Below are 11851 nucleotides of genomic sequence, written 5' to 3'. Positions count from 1 at the left end.
TAAAAGGTTCACTGAAATTTTCATAACGTATAAATCTAATTAAATGATTGAAAAAAAAGAATTAGTACTACAAAATTATATTTTCATAATATATATCTTCATTTTTATTACCATTAATATGCATAACGCAAATAGATTACAAATACTTAAAAAATTGATTAAGAATAATATTAAGTCTTGAAATGCCTTTTTAAGGTGTTTTAAAGTGCATCATTAATTTTAAAATATATATATTTTTCTTCTATTTTTAATGTTTTAAATTTTATTCTATATTTTCGATTTCTTCAAGACAAAAAATATCTTTATTGAGAAAATCAACTAATTATTAATGGTGTTACGGCGGTTTTGCCCCTTCAATTAGTTTAAATACTATACCGCTTTAGAAGTGAGTAGCGGGTCTGCAGAGCTCAAAAATGGAGGGGCAAAGGTTCTTGACACCAGAAAATTTATTGCCAAATATTTTTTTTTAATTGATAGCATTAAAATTCATTATAAATTTTATTAAAAATATCTAGCTGGTAGGTAGTTTTGTAATTGAACGCTATAATTAAAGTAGCAATGTAAATGAATTGTGGAATTACAGAGAAAAAGAAGAAACAATTGAAGCACGTTGAGAACGTTAAGTTACGAACTAGGCCTCTTCCCTCCATAGCAAGTGGGGATTGTTCTATTGAGTTATCTCCCCCCAATTCCAAAGCAGTTAAGGATTCTTTAACTAAATTTAGAAACGGTTATTCAATTTATTTTACTCGTTACAAATTACTATAAGTAATTTTTTTTAGCGAACATAAGACCGTTTTACATAAGAATTGGAAATTTTAACAATTTTTACCTATAACTTTTCATCGCCAAGCTTGTTAATAAAATCAATGTTTTTACAAATTATTAATTTAAATTTATATATATCTTTTATGTCCTGGGGGCTGTCATTAATAAAACAGCTGTACAAGCGATAAATAAACAATGTTTCTACATTGTATTGTTCTCTAATTGATAAATTTTTTTTAGTGAAAAAAATAAGTCAGAGGGTTGTCCAAACAGGAAGATGAAGCAAGATTTGAAACTAATGGGTTTCGGCGATTAAAGGGTTTAGAATGTAATGATTAGGTCTGGATATTAAACATAATGTTTTTAAAATAATTATTAAACACTAAAATGCACATAAACAAATTAATTCAACAGATCCATTATTTATAACTTTTGTTTTTATGGGTAATTGGTGTATTCTACATAACTAATAAATGCCTTGTACAACTTTTGTAATAAATTTGTTAACATATTAAATAAAAGATAAGTAAATGAATTTTGTTTTGTACTCTTTTTTTTCTTTTATCCTTAGATTTCGTATACAAAATAGCATTTTCACACATTTTTTCTGAACTTACAATTTTTATTTGCAATAAAATAGAAACAGACGTACAAAAAAATAATAATTTCACACTTTTTCTTCATAATGTATTTTCGTAATTTTTTTCGGAGAGCCTTTGAAAACGGCACGTTTAAAATTTGATTCGATATAAAACTTTCCTAACCTAGTAGTAGTTAAAAAGATTTTGTAAAAAAATTTTTAATATATTTTAATTTTTTTTTTGCAGTTTATAGATTTTCACCCAAAGATCTTAATAATTTTTTGCCTATAGTTCCAGAGAAGCCACTTTAGTCACTGGAAAGTTAAAAACATAAATATTTTAGTTTTAAATAATTTTTAATTTTTGGAGCCGACAGAAGCTATTTTGAATAAAATCGTTGTTTTTTTTTTCAAATTTTATCTGACCCATAGGCTATAAACTGGCACTTTATGTGTTCTAAACCAATATATCATGAACCTTAAAAGTAACAAAAATTACATTAAGAAAAATTAAATTTGATTGTATTGTCTTTGAAGTAAATAACGAAATGGTTTTTAAGTTGAAATTTTGTTGTCCCTGGAGACAATTAAAAAATAAGAAAAAATGTATTTTATATCTTTTCAGGAATTTATTTTTATTTCTTTATTGTTTATGTTATTCGAACAACGTTTCGGACTCTATAAATTATTAAATTCTAAAAATAAAAATATTTACAATCAACAGTTTTACAACTAGTATACAATTGTAATCAACAAATTTTACATTGCATCGTAATAAAAACAATTTTTATACAATTACATGCAAATAATTTAATATTTAACTCTATATACATCTATTTCACTAATTTATAACCATTTACAAATCTATACTTTTTTTAGATTAAGCCATGTTTTCTAGTTATTGTTCTCATTTTTTCGTTATCATACTATTAATTTGTGTAAATTTGTCAACTTGATTGTAACATGTTTTTTTTCTTTTTTATTTATTCCTAAGTAAATATAAGTCCTATTTTTTAAATACTTAATTTTTTTCATTAAAAAACATTTTCCAAAACTTTTTAGTCTGAAAATGGTTTTAAATTTGAACATCATTTTCATTCAAAGTGATTATTAACATTATAATTTTATTTATTATATTTATAAATTAACTTTTAAATTGTTACTTTTTTGCTTATATCTGTGTATCCAAATTTTATTGCAATGAGTCCTGTATTATTTGTTATTTATAGAAAGATAAGGAAAAAATAAGAAAACTAACTAAGAAATTTAACTTAATCTCATAATATTTTAGATTTTTAATTGGTTATAAATTAGTAAGATACATGAATTTTTATATAGGTAAACGTTAAATCATTTGTATGTGGATGTGTAATTTTTTTTGTTAAAATTAATTGTATAACAGTTATCAATAAAAATTAAATATTCATGAAAATAAATATATATATATATATTTTTTTTTAACTTATGTTCTAAGATTAAAAATTTTAAATTTAATTATATGTGTCGTTTTTATTGGTAATTTTATATATTTTTAATTTTTTCTTTTTTAAATTGAATATGCTACTCACATAGAGAAATTTTTCTTTTAATAAAGCTTTTTTTGTAATTGATGGATTAACTTTTTTTTCTTTTTCAATTTTTCAGAAGTCGAACTGGGGCAACCTGATGCTGAGGAAGTTATGGAACCCCTTAAAGAAGAAACAAAAGAAATGACTGTGCTTGATGAACTGAAACAGAATTGCTGAGCTAAGTTTTGGCAAGGGTGCAGGCTCGGAGGAGATGTATCTTTCCCAACCACCACACCACCTAAAATACTCAACCAATGTGATATATAGAGCTGCTTTCCCTAAATACTTAACGTATTTATTGTTATTTATGAGCATTAGAAATATTTTTAATTAAAATTTAAAATATTAAATCTAATAAAATTGTAATTAATTAAAGTTTTATGCCTATTTTGATGCCTGTCATCCACTATCAATAATTATTAATTAGAATACTAGATTTTAGCATTTTTTCTTCTTCAAGGTTTTTATTGAGTTTATATCAACAATGGAAATCGATATTATTTCTTAAAGGAGGTCAGAGAGTTAAAACTAATTCAAAGTTAAAACTATTCAAAAAACAACAAAGTTGTTCTGCCCAATTTTATTGGATTGGCTACACAGCATACTTATTCAAATCTAATCAGAATTTTTAATCTTGCAACAAATAGGCATGACATGTAAACAATATATAATAATAGTATATGACTTTTTTTCTTTGTTTCATCACTTTAATTCTTTTATCATTTTTTAATTTTTTTTTAATTTTCATATTCTCTCTCCAATGTGAATTCCTCTTTTTTTCTCCGTATTTTTCCACTCTTTAACATTAATGAAATATACCTAAAATACAACTAATATTCATTTTAAATAATAATATAAATTCGTATAATATATGTCATATAATTGATAAAATTAATGATAGATAGTTATACATATAAATAAAACAAAAAAAAGCCTAAGTGTTATAAAATAATAAGTCAATATTTTTTGGTTTTGCAAGATTATATATTGTAAAATAAGGTAAGATTGTGCCAGTTTTTGATGCTTTTCTAGGCCACTTCTTTACATATGAACTCATTGCAGAATAATAGCTACAGAGTGCAGTTTTCCATTTGAAGACACAACAGTGTTTTTCTTTTTTAAGATGACTGACTTGGACAATTAACCTGCAATAGGAAGAATAAATTTAAATATAGCGAAGTTTGTAGAAATATAGAGTTATATGTTGATTGAAATAACATGAATATTTTAGGTGTCTCCATGGATAATGGTCTGAGGGCCGAAGCGTCGGAGAAAATAAACGAAGTAGAGATATTTAGTATTTATTCATTTAAATAGTTTGAAAGAGTTTAAATGCCGAATATTCATAAAATACTGCCCTGAAGTACCTTGAATATTGTTTATTTTAAATAAACATCTCTTATCGTTAATAATAATAAAAATGGGATGAAGACGAACTATGGAAGAATTCATTGACTAACTAAAGAAAAAAGTTTAGTTTTACCTAATCGGCCAAGACAAGTTTCAAAACTAACTAAAAATAGTCCAGAGCATTTATTCCTTTCCTATCTCATTTGAAAATATTAATATATACAAGACTTCGTTATCTTTTGCTAAACTGCTATATTTTTGGCAATAATGAAGCGATGTTCGTTATTCTCACCATGAGAAACTAAAATACGAATTTTTACGCAATTGAAATATAAAAATTTAAAAAAAAAATTCCAAATTTTTTTTTTATTTCAGGGTTAAATGTCAAATTTTATGAGTACCTTTATTTTTTTATTTTGGGAAATTAACGTTTTCTTATTTTCGGTCGTGATAATGAAATGATATACAATAAAATTCCATGATTAACTGGAAGAGAAAAGGTTTTCCTCCATACTATGTCTATAGAAAGATTTTTTTTTTTATCTTAATAATATTTTATTTACACCTGTAATAAAAATTGTAACTCTATCACAATCAACAAATGAGCTGCACTATTCCAGGTATGGCATGAGGGAGACAGCACCCAGTGGTGTAATGTAAGCCATATGAATGTGGTTTGTCACAGTGCGTAGGTTAGTGTGAATGGTCTCGTTTGAAACATAAAGTGGTGAGTTCGTTGCCAGTCTTAAAAATTACGATTCAAAAAGGGTTTTTTTAATCTTGGCTTTTTAGCGGGTGCATAAATTTGGCAGGTGTAATTCAATATGGGTTTTGATAAGTAATTGTAAACGTAAAGTTTATGTCTGAGGGATAAGAACGTCACTGTAGTATGGAATACAATTGTCTCAGTCAGAAATTTAACGTTTTACGTTTTGTCTTGATGTGTATGTCCCATATCAATCTTCTGCCATAATAGTACGATGTTAATTTCAATTAATAATAATATTTTAAATATTGATAAAAAATAGCAATTTTAAACTATTAAGTCTATTAATTAAGACTAAATTTTGTTTTAAAGTGAGTAAAAGTTGTGTTGTGTGTCCACCGCACCAGACTTTGTACGAATTCTTATAATAAATAAGGTTTAAGACGAATAAATACTTTTATTATTTTTTTTTTCATAATAAATAGTTTCAAAATAACTATTAATTAAGTTTCAAGAACATCTCAAGTTTAGTTATGGGACTGAATAGGTCAAGTACATGTGCCAAGTTCTGCCCGTTGTGTATTCAATAAACACTTATTAACCAAACAACCCTGTAATAATAGTTACGATTCGCAATAGCAGATCTTGTTGTGCCATTTCCATATTTCTGTTATTTTTAGCAGAGGAAAATATTTTAGCTTTGAAGTACTAAGTTTAAGCTGTATCCGTAACCCCGACATGTTAATGAGGCGTAAATATATTTTTTAATTAAAAAAGTTTTGACCCGATTAAAAGAAATTAATCAGACCGTGTAACCCAAGTGCCTTATTAATTATATATTAATTTATTTAACCTTAAAAAACTTCAGATTATAACATAATTAAAACAAAATCAGCTGGGTGGAATATTTTTGCTAAATTGGATTTTTTAAACTAAGCTGAATCCAAAAATGTCTATTTTCTCTCACATCATATCTTTTGTAAAATTGATTTGAAAAAAAAAATACAATAATTAAAATATAACCTTTGAATTATTAAATGAATTTTATTGATTTTTTCTCTATGGATTTTAAATTATAAGAAAATTAATTTGAAAATTACATCATTTCATATTTTTTTAAACCCAAAATTACAGTTTTTATTTAGTGTGAAAGTCACAAGAGTTGTAAATAAAAGGTTCAAAAATTTTAAACTGCTGTACTAATTCGAAAATTAACAAAAAAAATTGAGGATGAGAATATGGCTTAGGTAAAGAATCTCTTTGACTTTGGTTTATTTTGTTCAAAATTCTGTAAACTTTTCATACATTGTTCAAAGTGCTTCCCGGAAAATTGCAGTGTTCTAAGTCTGAAGCGAGGCCTAAAAAATCATGCTTATAATTCATAAATTGTATGGCTTTATGTAACATTAATGGAACTATTCCCGATGGATAATGCTTACAAAAAATAAAATAAAATAAAATAATAAACTATATGAGGCTGGGTGGGCCTAGACGGCTCCCGAACCCACAGAGCAGACTCACGTCCACAATGAAAAAGAAAATATTTATCTTCCACAGCCGGATTCAAAGAGTCTTTGGAGTTAGTAGCACAGTGACTTACCACTAAGCTACGCACTCATAAGAAACTAGGATATTAAGAATATCATATGATGGTATACATATATATCTGGCAAGCATTTATCTCTCTAAGGTACATTTAAATACTCCTAGTAACCCTTTCAATCTTTTGTAAATGAAATTTTTTTTTTTAATATCTTTATTGAAATTTACAACTGTATATTATACAATACATTTAGTAATTTTGATCTTAGTTAAAATGGAGTGTTACAGGCGTGTAGAGACAATACCTATTGGTAGCACTCTAATGATTTTTCACATTAGCAGGTCTCGTGGCCATTTTCTTTTCAGGCACCTCGGAGTATTGTCAGGAATGGAAGAGGATGCTACGTTGGAAACTAGGGGGTTTGAGTGGTTAGGGAGTTTATAATGGAAGGAGTGATATCTGGTTCGGGCTAGATCGGTTACATAGGGAACATTAAGGTCTTTATGTATGATAAATGAAATTTAAAACTTTATTTTAACAATATAATTGAAATGATAGAATTTCATTAGTATAACTGTACAAAAAACGCAAGAAGTACATTTGATGTTAGTTATATTGCAATGGCATGATGCAATATCGTGAAGAATTTAACTGTTGATAGAACTTCTATAATATTTTTAGAGTAGAAGATCTCGAGATCATCTTCATTTCAGACGTCTAGGAGGATCATCAGGGAATTAAGAAGAAGCAAGGTTAGGAACAAGTGTATTTGGGGGTGGTTAGAGAGTTTATTATGGAAGGATTAATATCTGGTTTTAGCCAGATCAGCAAAATTAACTTAAGGAGCATTGAGGATTTTATGAAGGATTTCGGATTGTAAGGATTAAGTAGATTAAATCTATAAAATAAAAAAAAATCAATTCTGTCCTTCAGTTCATAGTATTCATAATAATGAAATGGTTGTTTTTAATGTATGTTGCAATAAATAACTGTAAAGTTTAGTTTTAGATTGAGCGCACTTTAAAACGCATTTAGCAAAAAAACATTTAGTTATTTAATTGCAGACCTATGTAACCAAAGATAGAATTACTTATACTTTTCACCTAATCTATGTAAAACGTATAACATAAAGTAGTCCTAAAAATCCAATTTACCCCTTCAGTGGCTTTTGATTCTATATTACCTAAGCAAGCGGTATAATGGGTTTGTAGGTTTTATAAAACGAAGACCTAAAGGTTTAATGTGTCAAAGTTGAAATGAAGGAACCCCCCCCCAAAAAAATTAAAAGTCTTTAAGAATCTTTATGCTTATTGGAGGTGTTTCTGGGTTTAGTATTCTAACTAAAAATATGAATAAATGATCTCAAAACAAGCAAAAATCGCGTCTAAAGATTTTCATTGTTATGATTTATTAGCATTATAATAAATAAATAAATATGTGTTTTAACAAAAGTAAACATTAACATTCATATTAAATATTGCTTAAAGATGGGTATCTGTAGTTCAATAAGATGGGTACCTGAACCTTTGTATTCATATTTTAGGTTGTGAATATTTTCATATTCAGGCCTACGATAACAAATATTAATAACTGTAATTACAAACATAAACATATTTTATTTGAAAAGTTTGTATTGATTTACAACGAAAATAGTTTTAACACATATTAATTTATTTAAGCTAATCTAAATAATTTATAACAATAAAAATCTTTAAATGTAAATATCTCATTATTAAAATAGTAACAAACATTCTTTTATAGTTGATTTTTTTCTTCTTTTTTTTGAGATTCTTCATTAACATTTTTAGAGCACATAACCTTAAAACGCCCTAATTAATTGCTCTTAACAACTTGTAACTTTTCACAGCTTTACCTAATCTAATCTTTTTAAATAAGCTTATATTTTCATTTTAATTGGTTATCATTATTTTGTATGGAAGGGGAGGGATCGAATCCGGCTGGGGCAGATATTTAATTATTCCTTTACTTCAGCCGTGAGTCAACCCTGTGGATTCAGGGGCCCTATTGGGGCCCATCCAGCTTCTATACATTTGTGTAAAATCTATTAGTTTTGTGTAATCTTGAAGAATTCACCTTCCATTATAGCCGAATTTCGAAAAACATTCCTTGCAAAATACTGAAGCTCTGGTCCTTCAAGATTTACATGAACCTCCAATATTATTATTATTATCAATTGTTTATATATACATGGTGTCTCACTATATTCACTTTACATTTTATATATACCTGAAATATAGTATGATTATAGCTATTATTTCTATCTATAAGATCATGTTATTATCTGATATTTTATAATTAATTCTCCTATGGAATTATTGGTTTATTATACTATTTGGACAAAATGTATTGGTTGCTATTTCATAATATTACATAAAAAGAAACCAGGAGGCTAAAAAAAAAATAATAAAAATAAACAAACATTACTTTGCTGGGATGACAATGAAGGAATATAAATGAGTTTTATAAAATGATAACAAAACAAGGGACAAAGAAAAACAAAATATTGTATTATGATGATAATGATGTGATATAGGCCACCTTAAAATGAAAATTTAGAGAAAAAGGAGAGTCACAAGGAAATACAATTATGAGAAAAGGTAACGAGGTGGTAGAGAAAAAAAACTTTTGCATATTTCATATTTTGTTCCTTTTAAATGTTTGTCGTCAACTTTATTGGCATATTATATTATTTTACTTTAAGTTTGAATTTGTTATATTTTTTTTATTTCTTATTTTGTTATAATTTAATTTACATATTAGCAAATTTTGTGTGAATGAGCTCTATGATCCCTAATACTATTGTTTATAATTATACGACAGAATGTAATTAATATTACACAATTAAAAAAAAAGTTGGTTATTGATCAGATTTTAAGCAGTATTTTTATTTAGAGTTATTTCAATAAAACTAAATTTCAGTTAAATTCAAAACTTTATTAGAGTTGTATGTACTCAACCGTCATTTTATATTTTTTTAATCTGACAGATTTGGCTTTGTAGGGACCGATTGATCCTTACCGCCATTTTGTTTTTCTTTAACTCTATAAAATTGAAGCTTTGTAGGGACTGATTTTTCCTGAGCACCATTTTATTTTTCTGCTCTAATAGAAGAGCACATCCAGACCCTAAGTTCCAAGTAGTGAAAAAACAAAATGGTTGACGTTACATGGTAGATCCCTTTCTTTTAAGTTTATTGTTTAAGTGGAAGGTAACTGAAATAGAAACGGCACATTCACCCTCTGCAAAGTCTTTCAGGTTACAGATCAACAATATAAAAGACATTGCGATAGAACGGACTTGAGATGAATACCTGTACCAGATGTATTTAAACCCTAGATGATTAGGGTTAAGGAAACAAAATGGCGGCTTGAAAGAGCAGAAAATATAAGAAATAAAGCGACCTCAGGTTCAAGACGATGGGTACCTGACTCTTTGTATTCATATTATAGATTGTGAAAATTATCATATTCTGGCCTATGATAACAAAAATAATACCTGTAATTACAAACATAAATATATTTTATTTGAAAAGTTCGTATTAATTTTCATAGAAAATTGTTTTTATATACATATATTTTTTTAACTTCATGATTTTATTCTCATATGTCAATGGATGTGAGAGTCAGTGAATGTGATAATGTTATGCATAACGGCATCGACTCCACCTGTGATAAAAAAAAAGATCTCTCAACCAGTTCCTTTTCAGTCTTTTATGGACGCTATCGTGCATAATTGTTTTGGGAATATTTATGAGAGAGTTATAATGTCCTTATAACTTGTCCTGGGATCTTTTGTGGTTGGTCCGTTTATGTTCATGAATGTAAGTTTGTAAAGTTATGCTGTTTTTTTTTTTTTCATTTTGTTTTTTACCCAATATCTGGTAATTTTTGAAATATAGGTGTTATATATAGGTAACCAACCTATTCTATCCAGTGTGAGAGGGTACTTTTAGTCCATGAGACGTAACATAGTGCCTGTACGTCAAATTTATTATTTCTGAAAAATCTACCATATTTCAAATTTGTTCTAATAAATAATGTGTTTGAAGAAGTACGCAATACGTGTAATTATTGGGTTTAATTTTATCAAGTATGTTTTATTCTTTTTAGAATATACAGGGATGAAAAGAAAAAAATTAATTTTAATTTAAATAATATTATTTATTTTGAATAAAAATACAAATCTGTTTTGTTAAACGGTAACTTCTTACTTGTGATAATTATGAAAATGGTTCATTAGTTAAATATCACTCATATTAAAACAATTAAAACAAAAAGGAATATAAATAATTAAAATATTTATAAATATTCTTGGGGTTTTTATGAAGTGACAATAAAGAGATCCATGGAGGTCGAAATGCATCAGAGAGGTTTTCCTGATTGGTGGAGAACGCTGTTAATCGATCCCTGTACAGGGCCGTATTTCTTCACCTGAAACAATCATAGAACTATTTTATATATGTGGTTTTGTTTCTATATTTATATACACACACATTATATTTATATATGATTCAGAAATAATGAGTAAATGATTAATTTAAAAAACAGTTATAAGAATTAATAGAAAAAATATTTTACACCCCGATTCTCATCATTCCTTATACTCATTTTTTCCTCTTCTACTGCAATCTAATAAAATTTTAGCAGGTTCCTGTTATATTTTTTATCAATATAATGTTAATTAATATTTATAATTAAATTACTATTCATAGGGTGATGGGGTTTAATTAATATACACCGCAAAAGTCGTGTTTCGATCCAATTTTATGCCCAATTATATCAGATCCTTTGAAGTTTTGTTCGAACATCAATACAACAGAAAGTTGACTCGAATTCTTCTTGACTTTTTCAAAAGAAAATATGATACCCTTGATTTTTTAGCACTAATTTTAATGTTCAACATTTTTTTTTAATATACAATCTTAGGAAATCTAAAGCGATGGTAATGTTGGCCAAGCATACTGGCCTCTCGGAAACATTTCTGAAATCATTATATCTATACTAGAATATATCAGCTGATATGGTAGCTGCAATAATTGATATTAAAATATATATAAATAAAATAAAAAAGTGATATTAATTAATGCGATAAAGATGTAAATAATTTTTTTATTTTAGTTTTTGGACCTGCCGATTTGTGTTTTAACTTATGTATTCCCTTAACTTATTTATTGATTAAAATATTCCTTATTAAATAAATCAAAAATATTTATCCATTTTTGTCCCAACACTTTTATTTTTCACCAGTCCAACGTTTCGGCCATTCTAGCCATCCTCAAGGACATCTTCAATATAATTTCTTCCTCACATTAATTT

At 26.8% G+C, this 11851-nt stretch overlaps 2 protein-coding genes across 2 annotated transcripts in view; one reads left to right on the top strand and one right to left on the bottom strand.

The window, feature by feature from the left end:
• Window positions 1–3293, top strand: part of LOC106686942 (uncharacterized) — a gene marked incomplete at its 5' end in the record, with an annotated part of 68947 nt that extends 65654 nt beyond the window's left edge. The window contains 1 exon segment of the mRNA XM_014430556.3: window positions 2993–3293. Within this exon segment, the coding sequence (XP_014286042.1) occupies window positions 2993–3093 (101 nt within the window). The 3' untranslated portion in view covers window positions 3094–3293.
• Window positions 3294–10715: 7422 nt separating this feature from the next.
• The window catches only part of LOC106686486 (uncharacterized), a 76688-nt gene continuing 75552 nt past the window's right edge, over window positions 10716–11851 (bottom strand). The window contains exon 3 of the mRNA XM_014429838.2: window positions 10716–10966. Coding sequence (XP_014285324.1) covers window positions 10898–10966 — 69 coding nt within the window. The 3' untranslated portion in view covers window positions 10716–10897. The remainder of the gene's footprint in view (window positions 10967–11851) is intronic.

This window comes from Halyomorpha halys, unplaced genomic scaffold, assembly GCF_000696795.3.
Source record: "Halyomorpha halys isolate HHAL.00 unplaced genomic scaffold, Hhal_1.1 Scaffold36.1, whole genome shotgun sequence".
NCBI lineage: Eukaryota > Metazoa > Arthropoda > Insecta > Hemiptera > Pentatomidae > Halyomorpha > Halyomorpha halys.
This window is presented reverse-complemented; position numbering and strand designations above follow the sequence as displayed.